Source organism: Corvus moneduloides, chromosome 24 (genome assembly GCF_009650955.1).
Source record: "Corvus moneduloides isolate bCorMon1 chromosome 24, bCorMon1.pri, whole genome shotgun sequence".
Taxonomy (NCBI): Eukaryota; Metazoa; Chordata; class Aves; order Passeriformes; family Corvidae; genus Corvus; species Corvus moneduloides.
The window spans coordinates 6,639,136-6,661,994 of NC_045499.1; the positions used below are offsets into that span (position 1 = coordinate 6,639,136).

Sequence of the window (22,859 nt, forward strand, 5' to 3'; positions counted from 1 at the left end):
TTCTCATCTGTACAGCCAGACAAGTAATATTTAGCATTTTTGTTGGAGTTCTGGATGAAAGGCAGTATGACTGCTAAAATATTGTTGCTGTAGCCTCAGACTTCAACAAATCTGCTTGTGCCCCCGAAGTTTTGCAAGTGGTGATAGAGGAGTGTGGGGAGGGTGTGCTGCTGCTGCCTCTGGCACCGTCTTCTGCAGCCTCACCAGGAGCGTCCCCAGAGGTGGTAGCTGCAGTCCTCGTCCTGTCCCTGGTTATGTAAGGAGGTGACACTGCCTGGAAACACGAGAGATCCCTCTGCATTTCATGGAGAGACGGCCATTGAAATCACGGAAGCAACTACAGCTCCTCCTGGGGTATTTATACATTCTTAACAAGGACAAAAAGCCCCTGAAATTTATTGACTGTTGACATTAGCTTTTCTGGAGTATGTAGTTTAGAGCTGAACTATAGCTTAAGTCGGGGCTAACGAAGCGATCTCCCAGATCATGAGACCCTGCGCAGTGACTGTGCTGGACTTCTGACCCGATCCTCTCTGTGTGGCTGCTGTCATTCACAAACCCTCAGTGACAAAAACACCATCAGGACATTTATGTGCCGTTTCCTCTTCCTGCATTTTGTGTTTATTGTTGATCACAGGCGTATTTCACTTCAATGTTACAGTTCTTTATTTTTATGCTTTTCTGAAAAAATAAATAAAACCCCCCACACTTCTAAGTGCTGTGTTTCAAGAAAAACTTTTTAAGGGGCGGAAGTGACGTGGTGCTGGTCCTGAGCCCTGTGGTGTCAGTGCTTGGTGACCTCGGAGCTGCTTTTGTCCTGTCCCATGCGTGACTGCTGCAGCATCTCCTCCATATGGAAACACCCTCAGCCCAGTTACCCGCTTGGTCCCTGCTGTTTGCTGACCACACTTTCCTGGAGAAATTCCTCCCGATGTCCACCCTGCCTCTCCCCTGGCCCAGCCTGAGGCCGTTCCCTCTCCTCCTGTCCCTGTTCCCTGCCAGCAGACCCCGACCCCCCCGGCTGCCCCCTCCTGTCAGGGACTTGTGCAGAGCCACAAGGTCCCCCCGAGCCTCCTTTGCTCCAGGCTGAGCCCCCCCGGCCGCTCCTGGTGCTCCAGCCCCTTCCCCAGCTCCGCTCCCTTCCCTGGACACGCTCCAGCCCCCGCACGAGGGGCCCAGTCCTGGACACAGCGCCCGCAGAGCCCCGGCCCGTGCCCGCCCCGCGGGACAGCCCTGCTCGGTCCCGCTGGACGCACATTCCCGACACAGAACCAACACCGCCCAGAGCCCCGCACCTGCCCCGGCCCTCCCGGAACTTTTGCCGGGGCCCAGCGGCCCCGTCCGTCCCCGCCCGCCCCGCTGGCTCCTCCCCGGGCCGCGGCCGCGGAGGGCGGAGCGGACGCGGCGCCGCCGCCGCGCAGAGCAGCAGCCGAGCTCCGAGCCCCGAGCCCGCACCGGGGGAGCCGAGCGGCGGCGGGAGCCGGCCCGGGGGCAGCGGTGAGCGGGGAACGCGGCGGGGCGCGGGCCGGAGCGGGGGAGGCAGCGGGGGAAGCGGCGGGTCCGGCCGTCCCGGCGGGGCCTGGCGAGGCCGCGGGGCCGCGCGGGGCGGGGCAGGGGCCGGCCCGGAGTCCGGCGGGGCCGGGCGGTGTCAGCGGGGCCGCGCCGAGCGCTCCCTCCCCGCAGCCCGGCCGGCAGCGAGGGGGAGGCGGCTGAGCCCCGGCCCCGGCCCCGGCCCCGTCCTGCCCCGGCCGGTCCCGTCCCAGCCCCGCCGGACATCCATCTTGCGCGGCAGCGGGCGGGCTGCGCGCCGCCGAGCGTGTCGCCGAGCTCGGGAGATAACCGGAATTCTTGTGGTGTTCGCGGGGCCAGGTGTGTGCGGGGCGTCCCGTGCTCGCTGCTCCGCGCCATGGGAAGGGGCGCAAGGGCTTGTGCGGGGCCCGAGGAGCACCGGAGGTAAAGGCTGGAGGCACGGAGGGCGGGCTGGGACAGAGGGATGCAGGACGAGGGCAAGGGCACGGCAGGACTTGGGACAGGCTTCACCGGCCGCTCCGCTTCGCCGGCCCGGATGGGCGGCAGGAGGTTTGGGCAGGTGGGACAAGCCAAGGGGGAGCCCCTCGTGAGCCGCATGGAACAACGGGTTGGCCCGTCCTCATCCCCCGGCCCGTCCTCATCCCCCGGCCCGTCCTCATCCCCCGGTCCATCCTCACCCTCCACTTTCACGGACTGGTTGTCTCGGACCACCTCAGCTCTGAAAAGGTTTCTTGCACTTCTTCAGTCGCTTCAAAGAGCAACTGTTCTCTGCATAGGGAAACTTTGGTATTTAGATACTTCTTTTTAATTGGTGTCTTTGCTTGTGATATTTTGAGGTACAGAATGTTTGGGTTTGGTGCAGGGGTTCCTGCGAAGCTTCCTCAGCGGGAGGGTTGGGGTTTGGACACAGCGAATCAATTCCGACTGACACAGAGCTGGAATTGGGTTTTGCTTTGCTCACAGCTTGGAAAGAGCTGCAAACAGGAAGGGCAAACCACGAACGTTCTGGTTTTTTTCCTTTCAGTAGCTTAACAGGGGAGATAATATTTCTTAAAATAGTTGTTTGACTTGAAAACACCTGTCTGCCTTCGGAGTATTGTATTGGCACTCTGTAATTTTTGTTGCTGTTGTAATTCTCTCTGAGTAGTTGTATTGCTTCACGTAAAGAGACATCAGACTATCTGAAGAGTTGAGGAAAGCGGCTGTTCAGTTGACGGTGCCTGTGTGCTGTGAAATGTTTCATTGTTGTGATTTGTGTCATTGCTTTTTTTCATGCTGAAATGGTGTGTCAGTGATTCTCCCTGGTGTAGCAGATCCTCGAATCTGAAAGGATTTTAATGTGGGAATTTGTGAGACTTTCAGGAAGTAATGGATGAAGCTTGGAGAAACAGAAAATGGTGCATTAGCAAAGCTCTGTGCCTTTAATGAGAAGTTATCCAAAACCAGGCAAGTTAAAGGGAAGTTCCAGATGGAGCTCTCTTGCTTTTGTGGTCTCTGCAACTTTCTGAATTCACAGAAGTGATGTATTTCACGAGTATGAAATGCTGTCTGATTATTCTGACATCATTATCACGTTGCTATAGTGACTTCATTGCGCTGGGAATGCCGTGTTCACATCCGGTTGCTATGGAAAAAATCAGTGTCATAAATAAAAACATTTAATGTTCTGTTCATCCCTGTGGCAGGAAAAAAGGCATCGATTTATCGACGGGAGTGAGGACTGACAGCATATACCAACAGAAGTTCTTAGTGCCAAGTTATAAACTGGGAAATTGTTACTTGCCGTTCTCAGCAGATTGTCCCTTGCCTCTCTCTGTTGTGGCAGGTAGCAGAAGTTGTGAAATCCTGCTTTTGGAATGGAGGGTGACAGAGCGTCTGTCGTTCTTCAAGGTGGAGTCGTCAGGAAGCGCTGTGCTCGCACCGCTTCTAAAAATAATCTGTTTTCGTGCGCAGTGCTTGCGACTCAGTGTTTGTGTTCCTCAGATCCTCCTCAGGGAGCTGAGCTGTCCCCCTTAAAAGCAGATCCTGCTCACAGCCCGTGTGTGGGGGTGCCCAGGAGGCTGTAGGGCTCTGACGAGGGGACCACGGCGGTGCGAAGGAAGCCTCGGTGCCGTCCGGGCCCGGCGGTGCCACAGCCGGGCTGTCACCCCTAGGGCTGCCAGGGAGCTGAGCGCTGGCTGCCATCACGTGTCCTGGCTCTGGCGTGGCTGCTTTTAGGGTAAGTAGCTTTGCTGAAGGTTTTGAGAGGATCTCCCTGCCAAACGGGCTGAATTACTCGCACAGCCTAAGTCCAGTGACAGGTTAATGCTTTTATTTGGAGACTCATGTTTACACAGAGCATCGAAACAGTTTATATTTGAAACCATAAGGTGCAAATATACAGACATAGGTTATTAGTGATACATTTCGTGGCTGCTCAGCCAGTCTGAGGACTGTTCTTAAAAAAACTGAAAGTAATTAAATAGCAGGAGTGTAACATGTGGATGTACTTGAACATAGAAGTTTTAATTGTATATTGAATCATCGTCCTGGGCATAAACAACTCCAAGCATTTGTTTGTACTTTATATTGCAGGGCTTTTTCTTGTACCCTGCACGTGCACAGTGCACTTGGTGGCACTTGGAACTTGTGCTCAGTGTTTAGAGAACAGATTGCTTCTGTGCAACTCTGCAGACTTAAAAAAAGACATCTTCAAGAGGAATCCTAATACTCTGACAACAGGAACATGTTATCTGTTTTCCTAGAGAAAACAAAGTGAATCTTTTGAACATATGTAAGCTCAAATCTTTAGGCTTTATATTCAGAATGTTTTTTATGTGTAGCTGTTTGAAGTTCAGGATTATCCTTGATCCAGTGTTAGTTTCAACCTTGCTGAAATCAGCTCAGCTGGCTCTGGCTGTGGATCCTGATCAAAACTTTCGGGTTTTAGGGTAATATGGGAGACTTCCTATTTTATCACTTTCTTTTAATTTCTGATGGGCCACATTAATGTTGAACATCAATCACTTCTTATAACTTTGTGTATTTAATTCTGCAGAAGCAGATGCAAGAGAGACACTGCTTTTAAAACTTGGTGAAGTCCTAGGGTTGTATTTGGATTTTCTGGCCTTGATTTGGGGCATGTTGGGTTATTTTTTGAAGATGAGGTAGTGAGGATGGCGGTTAAAGTAAAGCCTCAATTCATTTTATGTTGAGCTCTGAAGTAGTTACTGATTTGCTTTTACTCTTTTATTTAATAGTGGATGGGAAATTAAACAGAATTTTAATGGAAATGTCTTCTGAAAGGGGTGCTCCTAAATTCCAGGGTCAGATTTTCCTGTAGGCATTTGTGTTGGCACTTTAGGAAAGTTGCTGCTGCTGGAAACATGACACCTAATGGCAGAGATAAGTAAGAATGTCCCAAAGTTTTCTGAAAGAACTGTTCATCTTGCTGAGCTCTCTTACTTGGTCCAGCCTATCTTGTTCAGATGTTAAAACTTGTGTGAGATGTAAACAGTCCCTCTCCATCCTTCCCGTCAGCTCCCTGCAGGTGCTGGGAGGTAGAATCAAGTTCAGTACATTTCAGTTAATAAAAATGGTGAAATAGAGCATGAAGTTGTGAAGATGAGTTTATGCCAATCCTCCCAATACAGGTGATGGATGGCAGTGGTCAGGCCAGGAGGAGAGGCCCGGTTTTTGTGGGTAAGACATTTCCCAGAGTGGTTGGTTTCTGCAGTACTGGGATACTCAGCCCCTGCAGCTGCGCTGTGAGGTGAGTAAGGCAAGTCAGAGATTGAACTCCTTTGCTTTCCCATTGTTGAGCTTTTACTGTTGAGCCTTCAGGAACTCTTGGAAGCAAGAACCCAGTAGAGTCCGACTGATACAGTTTTAGTGTCTCCAGCACGAATATTAGAGTGAAAAAGCCATCTGTGTTGGTTAAGTGAAGAACTGTTGAACTGTTGAACCTGAAGAGAAAGGATTAAAGTAGGCGTGAGGAAGATACACTTTTATTGTGCCAGTACCACTGCTGATGGAGGGAGGGAGTTGAGAAGAGAACAAGAAACTGCAGTTCCTGACACATCTGAGCTAGGGCAGCATCCTTCAGCCTTGTGCTTGCCTGTGACAACTGGGAAGAACGTGACCTGTGGCTTATTCTGGCTGCCAGAATAATACCAAAGAGGTGACATTTGGTCTCTGTCCTCAGAGGTAGCAGGTTGTTATTTGCAAGAACCAGCCTGCATTTATGGGAGCTCCATTGAGCTGCCTTTCTGTTACAACAAATTGAGGGTCTCCCCTGGTTGTTTTTCAGCTGGCTGTGCTTGTTGCTGGTGACTGTTGACATCCTCTGTGAGCTGGTTTGACATGTCTGACTGAAACCCTTCAGAGCTAAATGGCTCATTATTAGAAGCTTCCTGTTATTTCCTGTGATAGCATAATTTTGTTAATTAATGCCTGTTTTATGAGCTCCCTTCTGAAGAAAAAGGGACCCAGTGACAGCAGAGCATCAGTCAGGACACACCTGGGCCAGGTTTTTACACTGAAGCACTTTGTGCTGCACCTCTGCTGCCATTTCACTCCCAGGTTTGCTATGAAACAAGTTTTGATCTGCAAAGGGACAGGAACTGGTTACTGAGAGATCACTTCTTCCCTTGCAAATACTGCAATAATTAAGGTTGTCTAAAGTAATCCATTTAACGAAATTAAAATGAGGAGGCTGTGGGAAGAAGGGTGGTGCTCAAGGAGGAGCCACTGAGTGTTACATTCCTAATCAGAAATGCTGTGCTTAAACTTAAATTGCATTCCAGTGCTGTGGGAAGATCCTTTGGGGCATGTGTGGGAAGAAATGGGACACCAGAACCCATCCGTAATGTGGATCTCCAGTCATTTTGGGGTCTGTAACTTTTCTGTTGGCAGGCTGCACTCAAAGCCCTGTAGCAGGCAGCACACCTGGGTGAAGGTGAGCTCAGAACTGCCTGATTCTGTTCCTCCTGTGGCAGCAGTACCCAGGGCAGGGCTGGGGCTCTTTCTCACCGTGTCAGCTTCTGGAGCAGGTCGGGTGGCTCTGCTGAACCCCGACGTGGTCACATAAAGACGGTGTTTTGATGTTTTGATGTGTGTTCTGCTCCCTGCTGCGAGTGCTCCAGCAGGTATGGGGTGCTGGGAGTTGGGAAATACCTGCTCTACCTGAACAGGCACTTCCTCACTGCAGCTGCAGTGGCTTGACCTGAACCCAGGTAAAGGCACGGATTGGATTTTTTTTGGTTGAGAAATCCAGATGCTGACAAAAGCAGACTTGGTATGTTTTGAAAACTGCTGGTTGCTTTCTTTTGATAACAAAATCATCTGTCTGAGGGGGAAGTCTTACCCTGCACAGGGCTTTTATACCAGGGAAGAAGCAGGTAACAGGACAAACAGCCAAAGAGGAATCTCCAGGGCTGCTCACAGCCCATGGCTGCAGGTGGTTGTCTTGGCTTTTTCACCTGTTTGACTTTGTTTAACTTAAAATGTGGGGAGCCAGGCAATGGCAGTCCTGTTGAGCAGGTGGCCCGAGGCATTGTGGTTTGTTATTTATTTTGAATATTGATAAGATGGAAAATACTTAAATCCATCTGGGGCACTGAAGCGAGAGGTCTGGATGTGCCCACAGCAGTGGCTGTGTTAGGGCTGAAACAAATCTTTATTCATCACTTCAGTGAGGCAAAATACGCTGAGAAATATGCTCGATGTAACGAGCAGGATGAGCATTTCTGTAATGGGTGATTGTTGCTTTGTCAAAACCCCTGCTTTTTGGGAATGTACTGCAACTAGTAGTGTGTTTGTCAAGGGGCTGTGTTGCATAACTGCCGCTTGCTGGAGCATTGCAGGAAAACAGACACTTGCATTTCACTTGTCAGTGGCTACAACTGCAGACTCAAGGCTGGCTGGAATGTTTTTAGTTGAAATATTTGTTGGATTCAATGATGTTGTGTTCTGCAGTGTTCTAATACTGAAAAAATGCGAACTTGTCATGTTTAAATCAGGGTATTGCGTGTGAACTCAGGGCAGTGCAATCTGCTCGTGATGTATCTGAGCATCTCTGGCTGCAGCTGGGGCTGTGACTGCTCCCTGCCGCTGGAAGGAAGGCTGCTGTAGGTTTTTGTCCAAGTGAAGAATCTGTTTGGAATCAGGCATTTCTCACATTTTTAGTTGGAAATAGACCCTTAATCTGGAAAGCACGGAGGAGGTGGGAGGAGCAGTTCAGCTGGATGTATTGGTTGCAGTGCCTTTTATGTTGTATTTTTATGTAATATTCTTTTCTCTCATGCAAATAAACTTGAAGTTGTAGGGAGGGGCAGCTGAGAAGAGGAAAACTTTCATTACGGACAGCTGACATGCAGAATAATATCTTTTTATATGCCACTCACCACGTGATAGTTAAAAGTAACTCATAGTTCACTGGGCAAAGCTATTTCTGGCGCAATTCTCCTTTTTTTGTGTAACAGTCTCATTCCAGCACATCTTGTTTTGCCCTGAGATTTGATGTGTTTGTTAGTCCTGTGCTGAGTAACAGTTACTGGGTATCAGGCCTGAAGAACAAAAATCTTGATGGATTTATGAAGTAAATAAGGGTGAAGATAAATTTAGGCAATTGTTGCTTTCTGCTGTAGATTGTAACAGTAATTGTAGCTGAAAATAACATTAAAGATACCGACTGAAGTGGTTCCAGACAGCCTTTCTCATGAAATATTTATGCATTTAGGGCTTTTAACTCATCAGATCACTTATGAAGTTGTGGAGATTACAATATTATTATGGCTTTGCCTTGTTTTGTGAATACACTGCATTGGCATATTGATCACTAGAATGCAGTCAAAGCTTTTTCAGGAATCCCATTTGAAATGATCAAACACATATTGTAATGCTCCAGGGCACCTTCCTCGGTGGTGTGATTCTGAGAAAGTGGGTCTTGTCCTTTATTCTGTAATTTTCAGTATTTGCAGCCTCTGTTAAATGAACTGTTTGCCCAAATCCTGGTCATAGACACAGTATCGAGTCCAAATCCATTTAGCACAAAAGCAAACTTGAGCTGGGTGCTGGGGTGGCTTAGCAGGTGTCAGAAGAATGAAGTTGTGTCTGCAGAGCTGGGATGCTGTAAGTTCTTTCATTGTCCTTTTCATGCCAAGGTCACGTCCACTGCATCTCTATGGGCAGAAGTTGAAATATATTCAGGAACTTTCTTTGAACCAGTGATGGTAGAACTGTGCTGAAGGCACAGGTTTGGCTGATGCTGTATTTGCAGATTTACTCTAGAAAAAACAGATGACTGGGAGTTTTAACTTTGGTGGGAAGGTGTCCTCACCACGGGGAAAGCACAGAAATTGTGGGAGATGGCAATTAACACCCCAGTGAAGTGTGGTGTGTTCTCAGGTCCTGCTCAGAGTGCAGAACCGGCTGTCCCCAGGCCATGTGTTTGACAAATTTACATACTAATATGGGAGAGATGATTTTTTTCCTTTTGCCCTATGCCTTATCATTTCAAAGACACATTCTAAAAATAAGACTTTTTTTGTTCCTGTTTGAATAGTGTTGATGAGGTGGAGGGGAAGGACTGGCTGATGCCAGTGCTGCTCATGGGTAGGATGTGTCCTCCCTTCCGTGTGAGTCAAACACAGCCCCTCTTCTGGGAGCAGGACTCCAGCTGCCCCTGGGCTTGGGGGTTGTTGCTGTTTAAAGGCAGCTGTATAATTGTCTATTTTGGTTGTAATCAAGCTTGACCTATAAATACTGAAATGGCTCATATAAAAATGATTAAACTATCAGAGCTGTTTCCTTTAATGTCACCTTTTATTCACTCTAAAGGAAATTCCAGGATGAATTGTCAAAGGAGTTTTGCCCTTTTAAGCAGGTTCAGGAGGATTAAAAAACTTCAGAGAAGCCCCAGCGCAGAGTCCAGGTCTGGCAGTGGTTTGGTTAAAACCCCCCTGGCCTCAAAGCTCTCACTCCAGCACTGAAGTGTTAATAACTATTTGAATATTCCTTCAGTCAAAACCTTCACACAGAAGAAAGTTTCATTTTCGCTGTAGAAAAAAATTCAGTTTCCACCCCCACTCTGCCCCAAGGTTCCAGGAAGCAGCATTAAGGGGCTGAGCTAAATACTGAAGGATTAAGCACCACATTAAATAACTTCATTTCTTTACAAAACATAATGAAACTGTTACTTTCCCCTCTATTTGAAGTTAATTCTGTGCACTTACTGCTATTCAGGTACATATCAAGCCTTAAAATCTGCCGTGAAAAGCATTCAGGAGGTGCAGTCCTACTTGGCAGTGCTAAAACACATCCGTTGTTAGCTGTGTTTAAGTCCTCATTACATGGATACTCATTGCTGTAGGGGGTTTATTTAAACTGATAAACAAATGTAGTATTAATAAGTGGCCATATGGTCAGTGGGGCTTTTCATTCTGAAAATCGTTGTTAAAAGAGGCGTTTAATGAGCGGCAGTTGCGTGGGAACGGGGTGGGGGGGTTTGGTTGCTTGTGGCTGCCACACACCAGGCAAGTGAAAATCTCTGGGCTGCACATGCAAAGCTGACCTTTAGAACGGGCTGCACGGGCAGATCCAGTGTATAAACACACACACACTGATTATTGCAGCTGTGCCAGGGAGATTTAAAGAATCTCAATATTTTCTGGAATTTGTGAGTTAGCCCGGTCTCCTGTAGGGCTGGGAAGTGCCCCATGTTTAGGGGCTTGGTATTAGTCTTAGGATTTATCGCTGGTGGGTGTAAATCATAGAATCATGGAATGGTTTGGGTTGGAAGGGACCTTAAAGCTCATCCAGTGCCACCCCACGCCATGGGCAGGGACATCTGCCACTGTCCCAGGGTGCTCCAGCCTGGCCTTGAACACTTCCAGGGATGGCGCAGCCACAGCTTCTCTGTGCCAGGGACTCACTACCCTTTAAGTAAAGACTTTCCTCCCAATATCTAATCTTAACCTACCCAATGTCAGTTTGAAATACATGGGAAGAGCAGTTTAAACCTCTCCAATTTTAATGAGAAGTTTCAAAGAACCCCTAGTGGGCTGGAAGCTTCTCCTCTCCATTAAATTTTTTATGCTGGAGACCAAATAGGGTCAAACTGGGCTTTATGACCAATGTCTGGTCACTGCTGCTGCAGAAATGAAATAATTAACGTGCAAGCTGAAATTGCAGTGACAATCCATCTACCTCATGTCACTTATTTACTCTTAATTATATAAACCAGGAAGAATAGTGGTGAATGTTGCCAAGCTACTATCAGCACAACAAATTATTCCTACCAAGTAGAATGGAGTTGGTCTTTTGCTATGATTGAGCCTCCTCGGGTCTGTCTGGAATTTATTCTGTTTTATAAAAGGTCAGGATATTTCTTTCCACTAAAGGAAATGGAGAGGAATAAAAAACTTTATAGGGCTTAAAAATCAGTGGCAAGTTGGGGATGTGGTAGACAGCAGATGGAGGAGGTCCCCTAAGTGGCTGCTGCGTCTAATGGTGATGCCCGTAAACGTTTACATGTTTGGCTGATGAGGAAGGGGGAAAGGAAGTATTTTTTTCATTTTTTCTTCCAAAAAAAGCTGTGGAGAACTCCTGTGAATGGTGTAAACCCCTCTGCTGAACTACTCCAGTAGGGCTAGATGGGAAAAGGAGAAATGGCAAATGCGGCCGTGGTGTTGCTTGGGAGGACCTGTGACCTCACAATCCTTCCTATCAAGCTGCTTCAGATATTTGTAACTGAGAAAAGTGTGTTTTGCCCTGGATGTGCTGAGCTGAGGTGGCTGTGTCCTGTTTGCAGCTCGGTGCTCGTCAGTATTAATTTGCAGAGTGCCGCAGTCCGTCCGGAGGGGAGGCTGCCAACTCCAGCCACTGACGTAGCGCTTTGTTCTAATTTGGGGATGCAGTTTGTGTTGGTCTTTGAGTTGTGCTGCTGGCTTCCTTTCCCCTGCCTTTGTCTGGCTGGCACATGTCCCTAGCAACTTTCTGCAAGTGCAGACCAATAGAACAAAAAATAAATTAGCCGTTTCAGCATGGCAGGCTTTAGCTGCCCAGAGCCCTTGTTCCTTGCCTGGAGAGCTTCTACAGCAAAGCAATTTCCAATGAATAATTAGGCAGTCACTTCCATAGAAGTTAAGATTATGTTATTTGATTCCAGGTTCAGAGTGAAGCTGATTGCACAAAAGATTATAGGCTGAGGAGGATCAATCCCAGAGTGTTTGTGCACAAAATGACTATTTCCAATGACAGAATTATTGCTGTTTTCCAAGAAGTTTGTTTCTCTGCCTTGTTTGTGTGGGCTGCAGTTAATTTGCTCAAAGCTCCAGCTCAGCACAACACTGGAGTCGGAAGGGCTCTGTTGCTGGAGGACTTTACTCTTCGCCCAGGCTTTTATGGCCTTGGCCCTTGCTCAGGAACCTCCCAACGCACCGTGGAGGATGCGGAGTGATTGAGAAGGTGGTCATTGGGATGTGAATGCTGGGCCTTGAGTTTTTGGGAATAGATGCAAGATTTGATGGCTGCTCTCTTGCCTTTCCTGATAGAACTCTTCAGATAACACCTCTGGCCGGTGTCGTTGTTCTCCTGTGTTCTCAAATACCTGGTTGCTTATTTGGCTTGTCACCAGCTCTATTTTCTGTGTGTGCTTCTTGCTGTGTCTTTTTGGGGTTATTTGTTATGCAAAAAACAAAAGGAAAATATATTTAGACTTAAGTTGCTGATGACTTGGACAAGGGTCAGTGTGCATGTTCCAGCATCAGGAATGCACCATAGTGGGGTCATGACTCACCCTACAACACGCTTGTGCATAGCTAATTACACATTTGTTGCCTTGACGGGTATTTGATTTGATGCTGAAAGCAGTCAGTGGAAATGGTAATGATTTTACTGTTAAAATCACAAAACTGAGGCTGAGATTCCTGGCACAAATTATGAAATGTTACCTCTTACGTAATGTTAATATGTAAAACACACTTTGGTGTCAGGTACCGCAGTGATAACGAGTAAGAAAGTAAATGCAGAGTCTGTGAACGGAAGCTTGTCAAACTAATTTTGAAGTCACATTGAAGTCTTGCTTTCTGCTTAGTTTGGTCTTTTAGTCTTTTGTTTTTCTCTTCCCTCTCATTTTTCTGGTGTTGTTGGCCTCAGGAAAGGTGGAGGAGGTTTTCCCTGCACCCTAGAGCCAAGGAGTTTGACAGCCTTGGGGAAGGGGCTTGGCAAGTGAATCCATGGCAGTGATTTTTATTAATTAAATAAACTCCTTGTTAACTAACAGGGTGATCTATGACAGTGTTTGTCTTGCTGCTGTTTAGGGGTGGTATCTGCTAATGAACTGTGGGATTCCCAGACAAACCCCCTTTCATTTGGGATGCACATCCCTGTTCCCGGCACGGCTCGTGTGTAACCATTGCGTAGTTGATGACAGTTTTGATGAGCATTAGGGGAGTATTTCATGTGCTTTCGACTTCATTGAATAATTTAATATCTCAGAACATGGTGTAGAACAAATTAGGGAGCAGGTGCTGAGTGGAGCTGTCGTTGGGCAGTGCCGGGAACGGCGGCTGGGCTGGTTCAAGCCAAGGAGAGATCCTTGGTCTGGTGTTTCCAGCCTTCACTGCTGTATCATTCTCTCTGTTTGTTTGGATTTTTTTTTTATTGTGGAGGGAATCTGTCAGTTTAAGTGTGGTTTTGATCACTGTAAATCTTCCCCTTGCAGAAGTGCTGGGTTTGGGTTTGTTTTGCCAACATGGCTCTGAGTAATGGAGGGATTTTGGTAGAGTGTTGAGCAATGTTTAGTTGACACTTTTAAAAAAAGAAAATCCACCCCTTTCCATGGCCTAGTTTATAGTAACTGAAAAAAGCTGGCACGGAGAACATTTACAAGTTGAAAATTAAACAGGTTTGTTTATAGTAGCCACGATTCAGTATTTAACTGCCAGGATAAAAATAACCAGGACGTGTGGCTGCAACATCCCAAGAATCTGCCTCTCATTTGGGAAATGGGAAGGGCATGGCCACAGGAGTGGCACAGCCAGCCTGGAGTGGAGGTGCTGGAGTTCACAGAGACATCTGTGCTTCTCTCCCAAATGTGCACAGTGCTGACGGCACTTTTCCCTTGGAAACGTTCAATATTCCGGTTTCCTCTGGTGAAAATCAGAAAAAGGGAGGTGTGAGTGATGAGCAAGCAAGGAGTTATTCCCTTTTTTCTTCCCTGAAGCCAGGTGAGTGGTCCTTGCTCCCCGCCTCTCTCTCCTCTCTGCCGGGGACATCTTTCTCTATCCCAGTGCACCTTTCTGGGGAAGAGCAGAGAGAAAATTCCCCTCAGGCTCACAGTGCACGTGGGTGTAGAAGCTGCACCTTGAGAGGCCGTCTCACATTGTCTCTAGGAACTGATGCTGTGGTTTCTGTGCTGCTCCTTTCCGTGCCTCACTTCTTTCTGTTCCTTTTCTCTCACCCTCATTTAAACTCGGGCTGTGCTTTTTGAGTGCAAGTGCAGCCAGCGCTGCCATCTGCGGTGCTGGAGCTGGGACTGGCAGCACCTTCACAAAAAATCATGGAATCATGGAATGGTTTGAATGGGAAGGGGCCTTAAAGCCCATCCAGTGCCACCCCTGCCATGGGCAGGGACACCTTCCACTGTCCCAGGCTGCTCCAAGCCCAGTCCAGCCTGGCCTTGGGCACTGCCAGGGATCCAGGGGCAGCCCCAGCTGCTCTGGGCACCCTGTGCCAGGGCCTGCCCACCCTCATGGGGAAGGATTCCTTCCCAATATCCCATCTAACCCTGCCCTCTAGTCTTGCTTTCTCTTATACTTGGAAAAATAATTGACAAGGATTATGAGAGTTTCATTATCTGTTTCTAAACAATTTTGATTTCTGTGACTGCAGAGCTGCTAAAAAGAATTATTTTCAAAAAACCAGCATACTAAGTTTTCATTTAAACTTCCTATGATTCCAGAGGAACAGTTGATTCTTTTTTTATCCCTTGAAAAGAAAGGATAAAGTGCTGAACCTATAAATGAGAGGACCCTTTGCCTGTCATAGCAGCAGGGTGTAGCCAATGCTGTGATAACTGTCTGAAGTATCAGTACTGCTGCTGTTCAGTGTTACTGAACAAAGGATTGGGATACTGGAAGTGTTACCACCTTCTAAAACTCTTGCACAAGGAGCCAGCAGGTTCCTGGGGCGGGGGGATGGTGCTGCTGGAATTGTTCTGCTCTTGAGGACTGTCACGGAATCCCAGAATGGTTTGGGTTGGATGGGACCTTAAAGCTCATCTCATTCCACCCCCTGCCACAAACGTGACGGATTCCGTAAAATAATTGTGCTTTGGAGGTGATGCATTGGATTTTACCATGGCAGTGCTGATTGGGAGCAGATAAGCGATGGTTTTCCCCCTGTAACATCATCGAGACATTGGGCTGTTGTAAATCTTTCTCCTGTCTTTCTGGTAGTACTTCCTGTACTAAGTTTTCATCTTCTAAAATTAGTTGTGAACTTGATGCAACTTCAGACATGGTTAGTTTGACTTGAGTTTGTCTTTTGTAAGTGAAGTCTTCCTTGGAGTATTCTAGGGAGGAGAAGTCCACAGGAGGAGGGTGGTTTGGCTTAAGCACTGCAGAGATGCTTTGCAAATGCTGACACTTGAAAAATGATTAACTTTTTTTAATTCTTCTTTTTTCAGTTCCTTGTGGGGAGCCTGGAAGAACCTTCAGTAGAGCTGCTAACACTGATGAGAGATCTTTTATGCCAAGGTAAGAGTTTTTTAGTGTTCTCATTATATTTTAAATGAAATTTCTGTGAACACTGGAGTGGATAATTGATAAGTGAGGTTCTTGCACTCACTGTATTTCAGTGCTGTGTTTGCTTATTTTGGTTTATGCTTCCCTCTCCCCACCGCCCAAATTATAAACTTCTTGATGAGCTGCTGAAACTTTTGTAACAGAAGCAGCTCGTTTTTGCATCAGGTTTCTGTCCTGCAGGGCCTCAGCCCTGGTCCCCACCACCTCCCCCAGCCTCTGCCCCGCTTCTTCCGCTGCTTGGGAAATACCCTGAAAGTTTTGCTTCTTCCTGCTGTGATTCAGCCCCTGGGTTGCAGGAGGGTGAAGGATGATTTGTGCAGTTTGGGGAGTGCAAGAGGGCTTGGCTGAACAAAGGTGCAGGTGAGTGGGAGCCACGTTTCAGGTCCGAGCTTCAGCTGTGTTTGCACTCACCCCCTGGTCCTTCGCAGGGATCCTCTGCCTGCCCTGCCTTTCTCTTGGATATTGACACAAAAATCCTGCAGCTTTTCTCACCTCTCCATCTGTTCCCAGGGTAGAGCCCTTCACTTTTCTGTCAGAAAGGAGCTGAGCAGCTTGGGGCTGATGCTGTGAATACATGAATGTTCATTTCTGTCTCTTCCTGGGCAGTGTTGGTGACAGCAGCAACAGAGAAGAGATGCTCCTGTTAAAGATACAGAACAGAGATGAATTCTGATGTATCAGGTGTTTGATGGTGTAGAAGCAAAGTTTTTCATGATTACAGAAGAAAGAACCCTCTGCCTGATTACTCTGTAGGTGATGGAGGTGGTTTGGAGAGTGATGAAATGGGCAGAGGGAGCTGCAGCTCAGGGCAGTGCTGGGGGTGTGACACGTGCTCTGTGCCCCGGGCTTGTCCTGCTCTAGCTCGGTGGCTGTGCCTGGGAAAAGGGAGCCAGGAGCAAGGAGACACACTCAGCTTTTGCTTTGTTTTTGCACCACAGCATTCAGAACTAATGCGGCCAGTTTCACAGCATTTACAGTTAATTTTTTTTTTTTACTTCTTAGCAATCATACTCTTCTCTTGACTCTAAAGGAACACTTAACACTCACAATTTAATTCCATTTTGAAATGGAGCTGTTGCTTCACAGCATGTGACTCTACTACAGAGAGCTCTGGATGGAAATGAATGCTGCTGTGTCTGACTGTATTTAGGTGGGCTTCAACAGTTGCCAAATGAAAAGTTGGCTGGGATGCAGCATAGTAATTTCTTGAGCACTCTATTCATGTTGTATAAACAGATAACATTAACATACTTGTGAAAGAGCTACAAGATAATTAAGGCATGTGGGGTTTACAGTAATAAGGCTCGTGCCTTTCAGGATCTTGGTTTCCTGTTGCACCTGAAAAAAAAATTAGCAAATACTGTAGAGAAGAAATGAGAAGTTAGTCTTGTACTGCTCCCAGCCTAAACTTTCCCACAAGTATTTTCTACTATAAATAAGAAGTGAAATAGTTCACAGCTAAATTTAACCCTTAGCTTGATTGCTTTCTGGGTTTTCTTCGGTGGGACTGACTGTGGGGCTGTAGGAAAATGAAGACAAACTGGATCAATAAGTTGCATTTATGCTTTATAAAAAATGCATCACCTTTTAATTCCTAGGGATTATCAAGGGGAAAATAATTGTTAATTGGAATTCCCCTCTGCTTCCCATTAAAAATCATGATTTTTGAAAGAAAGGAAGTGAATGTTACTTCTCAGGGAAATGTTCAAGCAGAAGAGCTTACAGTTCCCAGAATTTAGCCAAAACTGTTGTCAATGTCCTGGTGTGCACAGACATTGCCTGCTCTGCTTTGAGACAGTTTCTGGAAAACCCCTTTCAGTTTGACTTGATTTCACAATTTGCAGTTAGGCAACTGCAGCTCACATGGGCTTCAAGAGTTGAAGAAAAACCTCCTCCAGGTGCTTAAAACGATGGGCTGCACTGACAGCTTGAGCCTTACTCCCTCTCCAGGGCTTGGATGAGGGAAGGGCAGCTTGGCCATGTGACTGCAGAGAGCCTCAGCACAGGCAAGTCCTTTATTTCTGTTATTCTGCCTTCAGAATGAGCTTAAAGTCCTGCTGAACTGAACACAGAAATTCATGTCTCTCTCCAGCTGCACGTGGGATTTTAAAATTTTTGTTTAAACCCGTACTTGTGTGACATTCAGCCCATGAAACAGGCTGTGGCTGAGGGTGAGGGCTAAGGGAGGATATTTGGGGAGGGTCTCCAGCTCCCTGTTGAGCAGCAGGTCCCAGTTCAGCTCTGACTGGTGATGGGTGAGCAGCAGCACAGGGGATTCCTCCTCTTGATTCTGTTTTACATCTTCCCCTTGGGAGCTGAAATGACAGAAGAGAACCTGTCCCGATTTAATGATTACATAAACTTGAGACATGGATTGTCAGGGAGTTGACCACGTTGCAAAGCTAAAAATACAACCCCTGTTCTTCACAGGCTTGTTCACGGCAGTCGACAAGGTGATACATGTCTCTATCAAACTCCTTGGAAGACGTTTTTCTTTTTAAAGGCTGTAGCCAGTGAACCCATAAATATCCTGTGCAACGTTAGTTTGAGATGCCTTAGAGGAGGGGAGCCTGCCCAGGCTCCCAGCACTCGAGTGTGTGCAGCCTTACTTGGGAAGGAAGCGCTGTCCGTGGGGAAGGGGGGATTCGTGCTGAGCTCATTGTTTGCTGCAGCTCCGCCAGCGGGACAGCCCAGCCTGGCTTCTAATGTAAACAGAGAGTAAAGTGTTTATCACCAGCTTTGTCATTTGCCTTATTTGTCAGGGAATCTCGAGGAGAATGAGAAGTTTTCTGGTGCTGCGTAGTGACCTGCGGGAGTTGCAAGATTTCCATAAAAAGGCAGAGTCTGTGCTGGGCGAGCAGAGAGCTCTGCCTTGGCAGCCGTGTGCTGGGCCTGACCTTTTCCAGGGAGAGAACACTGACCTAAATCCCTCCCTGCTGGGGGTGGAGGGGAGAAGGAAAGCTCTCCACTTGCATCTTTCTGATCTAATTTTCTTGTCCCATACTCTGGTTTGTGCCATGAAATGCTGAGGAAGCAGGGGGCAGGCGGTGACAGCTCGTGGTGCCCGGCACAGCTGGGACAGGCTCCGTGTTTGTCCCATGGTGTGTCCATCCTCTTCCTGTCCGAGCACTGCCAGGCGGAGGGATCCAGCTTTGGCAAACTCCTGTAACCTGGGGCTGTCGGAGTGGCCTTCCCCACTTGAGTGTCCAGGTGGAAAAACGAAACCCAGAGCTGTTAATAAAGACATTCTCGTTCTCAAGAGGATTGGGTGAGGGGGGAGTGTTGCTGCTTTCAGGATGCATTGTCACAGTTCTGTGTTTTAACTGCTGCCTTTTCTCCTGCCTTGCAGGTCGCTCTCTGAACAGACCACACCATGCGTGAGTACAAGCTGGTGGTCCTTGGTTCAGGAGGTGTGGGCAAGTCCGCTCTGGTGAGTTTGGGGAAGCAGCTCTGAAGCCCATACACAGCCCTGTCTCACTGCAGAGCAGGTTACTGAGGCTTTGGGGTATTTGTGTGACTTTTAATACGTGCCAGGACTTCCACGTAGCCACTGTGACACTGCTGAGAGAGCTGTGGAGGGATGTCATGGTTTTGGAGAGGTGATTAGTTGCTGATAATTAGCATTTCATGTTTGCTTCCTGCATGGGTGTTGTATTGTACATGGCTGGAGTGAGTATCAAAAGCCCAACCAGCCTGCTACAGCAAGAGAAGTCTGGCTGGAATCAATCACAGGATTAAGGGGGTTCAGCCTTGCACACCTCGAAGGCTGCGTGTTTTCCATCCCGAGTGAGCACCTGGGCTCAAAACACCAGGACTGAGAATCCTTCTGCAGCCTGTGCAGAGCAGAGGGAGGAGCAGATTGATGACACTTTGCACTCCTTAAGTGCCTGTCTTGTTCCCAAGGAGAGGTTTGCATAGCAGGGTTGATAGCAAAGCATTGTGAGAGGGACTTGTGTCACCCATTTATCACTCACCAGTCAAGCAGCTCTCTCCAACAGAAAGGCAAAGAACTGGTCAAGTGTGAAGTTATCTATAACAAGGAACTGCAGTGTTCCTTGTCACAGACATGATAATGGCTGAGCAGCCTTTCATGTCCTGCCCCGTTGTTCATTCTGCTGGTACAACCAGGTAAGAGTCTTGGTAAATCACCTGCGGGATCCAGGTGAACAGGAGGAGAGATTATTCAATTATGTATCAAATTTGATGCACTCTTTCAGCAATCCCATACTAATCTTTACAAGATGTTTACAAGGTGTACTTTTTTACAAGCTCTGTTCTTCCACAGCAGTTTAAGCAGTCTGTATTACTTTTTCCTCCAGCACTTCCTCGATTATCTTAATTTTCTTGTGTAACACTGAAAGACTCACTAGGTGAAACAGGACACTTAGTAGTATGCTGTAAATAAAAATTACTCAGCGTCTGACATAGTTGAATTTCCTTCTTTGTGATGTGAAGTCTGAGTCAGCACCACCACTGACCTTTTTAACAGCTGAAATGCAAATACTCAAATAGTCTAGTAAACAAAAGTTAAATTCTTTCTGACAGGCTGGGTGCTAAGTCAGCATATTTGGTAATTCATATGCAGCATAGATCCATTATGTTTGTAAGAGCACACAGTAAGTGCCAATTAGCAGCTAAGAGTGGATAATATTTAGCTTTCAAAGAGTCTGTGTACTTATTTACAAGCATTAGCAAGGAGAGGCTACAAGGTGGGATTTAAAATAATATGGGGGTCACTTTAAATTTCATTCTTCCAACTGTATAAACTGACCTGTGCAACAAAGAGCCTGGTGTTCATCTGCAGCTCTGTTTCCATTCGAGTGCAGATGACAATCTGGGGTTGTTTCACTGCAGATCCTCCTGTTGTTTTAACTCTTCTGTGCCAATACAGTGCTGATGGTGCTTCTGGTAACAGTGAGGGAGTAGCAGAAAACCTTCACAGTTAGAAAGCCACCGTTGTTTAGCAACTTTTGTTTCCTGTACAGCAGTTTTATCCCTTTTCTGAGGCTAAAAATCTTCTGGAGTGGCAGGGGGGGACACTGTTTACAAGGGTGTCCAGTGGTGCAGAGTCTTACATAGAACTGGAAACTAAAGTTGGGCTGCACAACCAAAACAAAGAGAAACTTCTAAAAGTCTTGGATCTGCTTAACCCAAAACCACCCCCAGATTTGTAGCTTCTCCCTTGGCCTGTATTTTTATTTATGATAGGTGAAAAGAAAGCCCATCAGAGATTGAGTATGACGTGTCAGGAGTGGTTTGTCAGATTCTCACACTCAGGGCCGGCTCACAGAGTTCCCCAAACAGAGCGGGACAGATGTGACAGTGCTCATGTGTGAGCCTCTGGCAAAGAGCTGCCTCCTCCTCTGCCTTCTCTGGACCTCTTTGGGGAGCAGCTGTGCTAGCCTGGCCATGCCGAAATACACAGAAACAATCCTAAAACACAATCTGTAACCTACAGCTCTGGCTGCTGGGTTTGTTGTTGATTATCCACGTTCATAGGGGTGTCTTACTGTAAGGATTTTGCTGAGATCTGTTACCTCAGGCAGACTGGGACAACTGTTTAGTGTGAGAAGAAAATGTTGGAGAAGCAGAGACTTCGTTCATTAGAGTGTAAAATACATTTATTTAGGGATAGATAATGATTTTGAAATGAGGTAGTTGTGGCTTCTCAGACTTCCCTCACAAATTTGCAGTATTTATGTATAAAACTTGTGAAAGGTTCAGTTGGCAAAAGGTATCTGGTGTGTTTGTTGATTTTTCAAGAGACAAAATTCTGTGCTGGGATCTCAGCTTCACAAACAAACACCACCGTGTTTTACAGATATCACCCAAATCTTCAGACGCTCCTGTGCTGTTTTACTGCAAGTTATTGTGGGTGAAAAGGAAAAAGGAGCTTTGCCTCCCAGAGGAGAAGGAAAACTCTGTCCTGGCAGAAGCCAGGGCACGGAGCTGGGCTGTCCAGGGACGGTCACATCCATGTGACAGCTCGGTGGGAAATGCTGAGTAGATTTGTTCTGCATAATTACAGGGAAGAAAGAGTTTCCCTGTGAATGGAGTGAGGGCTCCTCCTTCAGTGGTTTGTGCACAGGGAGTGTCTGGAGGCTCTCCAGGCTGCACTTGCTGCTCTGCCTGTCCCTGGGTGTGCAGTCCAGGGCAGCTCCGCGGTGATTCTGGGCTGATTTGGACTGAAATGTGCATTTTCCACAGTGCACAGGTTGCCAGTGGTTCTGCTGAAATTTCAAGGCTTCCATATTTGGCGATTTTTATCCTAAAGTCACAGGCAGTGGAGTAAAGGCATTTTTGAGGATATCCTCTTTTCTGAGAAAAGCAAGCAAACAGTTGACGTGCAAAACAGTTTTGAAAACATGCTTGAATAAAGGGATTTTAACAGAAAATACACGATTTTTTTTTTTCAAAATTGTAATTTTTATGTCTTTTTCTCTGGTCATCACTATTGACTTTTAGCAGCAGAGCAGTTTTACTGTTGTTACTTTTTCCTAAAGAGCTTCTTGGTGAATGTTTCTGGTTGTGTTCAGCTCACTTAGGTTTTTTCTTCTTTCCTTCCTCCCCAGACTGTACAGTTCGTTCAGGGAATTTTTGTTGAAAAATATGATCCAACAATAGAAGATTCATACAGAAAGGTAAAACACCATTGTTTTTATTTCTTTCAAGTGCCACAGAGAATATGAAATTCTTGGGAGCTGTTTTGGATGCAGGGCTGGAATTGCTGAGCAGAAGTCTGTGTAGGATCCCTGAGCTGTTACATAATTCCAGCCACAGAGCTGCTTTCTTCCCTGGATGGATGTCAAGTGACCCATTGTTTCACGGATTAGCATAAATGTCACCAGCATTAAAGGCACCCAAACATACACTAAAAACTTGTGACATTTGTGCCTGTGATAAGTAAATGTAAATTGTGGTGTGAGTTCTGCTGTTAAATTTACTTGAATTTCCTGGAATTACCCTCATTAGATCTGAGACATTTCTCAGTGAGTGGAAGATTTGCAACGTCTTACTGTGAGGATCCTGAAATATTTTGCATTTTCTTCTCTTCCTTATTCCCTTCTCCCCCAGCAGCAAAGAAAAATTAAAGTTTTAAGGTGCTTTGATTTGTAAGAGTGGATTAAGTCGAGATATTTACAATCTCACTTAAGTTGAGAGTTTACAGTGAGCTACTCATTTAAGGCTTGCTAATGAAGGGAGTCCTGGAGCATGTGAGCTGACCCAAATGCCTGGCTTGGGGCATAATTAATCCTCTAACAGCAGTGCTGCTCAGCCCTGGGGAAGTGCAGGTGCCTGCTCTGCTAAGAGCCCTTTGTGGCAGAAGTACAAACTGAGCTGAGATCCCTCTTGCCTGTCCCATTTCAGACAATTTTTGAACAGTTTGTTCCCTTTTTTCCCCAGCAAGTGGAAGTAGACTGTCAACAGTGTATGCTGGAGATCCTCGACACAGCAGGGACAGTAAGTGGCATTTCTTTGTCTCATTGCTGTGGAGTTTCTTTGTTAAGAATGATAATCCTGCCCAAGCGAAAGCAATAAATC

The 22,859-nt window shown here is 46.7% G+C and overlaps 1 protein-coding gene across 2 annotated transcripts in view; it reads left to right on the plus strand.

Moving 5' to 3' along the window:
• The first annotated feature begins 1,392 nt into the window (after positions 1 to 1,392).
• The window catches only part of RAP1A (RAP1A, member of RAS oncogene family), a 30,811-nt gene continuing 9,344 nt past the window's right edge, over positions 1,393 to 22,859 (plus strand). The window contains exons 1-5 of one of the 2 annotated variants that reach the window (XM_032132973.1): positions 1,393 to 1,497; positions 15,200 to 15,269; positions 18,667 to 18,747; positions 21,890 to 21,958; positions 22,722 to 22,778. In XM_032132973.1, the coding sequence (XP_031988864.1) occupies positions 18,691 to 18,747; positions 21,890 to 21,958; positions 22,722 to 22,778 (183 nt within the window). In that variant the 5' untranslated portion in view covers positions 1,393 to 1,497; positions 15,200 to 15,269; positions 18,667 to 18,690. Of the gene's footprint in view, positions 1,498 to 1,768; positions 1,870 to 15,199; positions 15,270 to 18,666; positions 18,748 to 21,889; positions 21,959 to 22,721; positions 22,779 to 22,859 lie in introns of those variants that run through there. The other variant, XM_032132974.1, reaches the window with a different exon arrangement.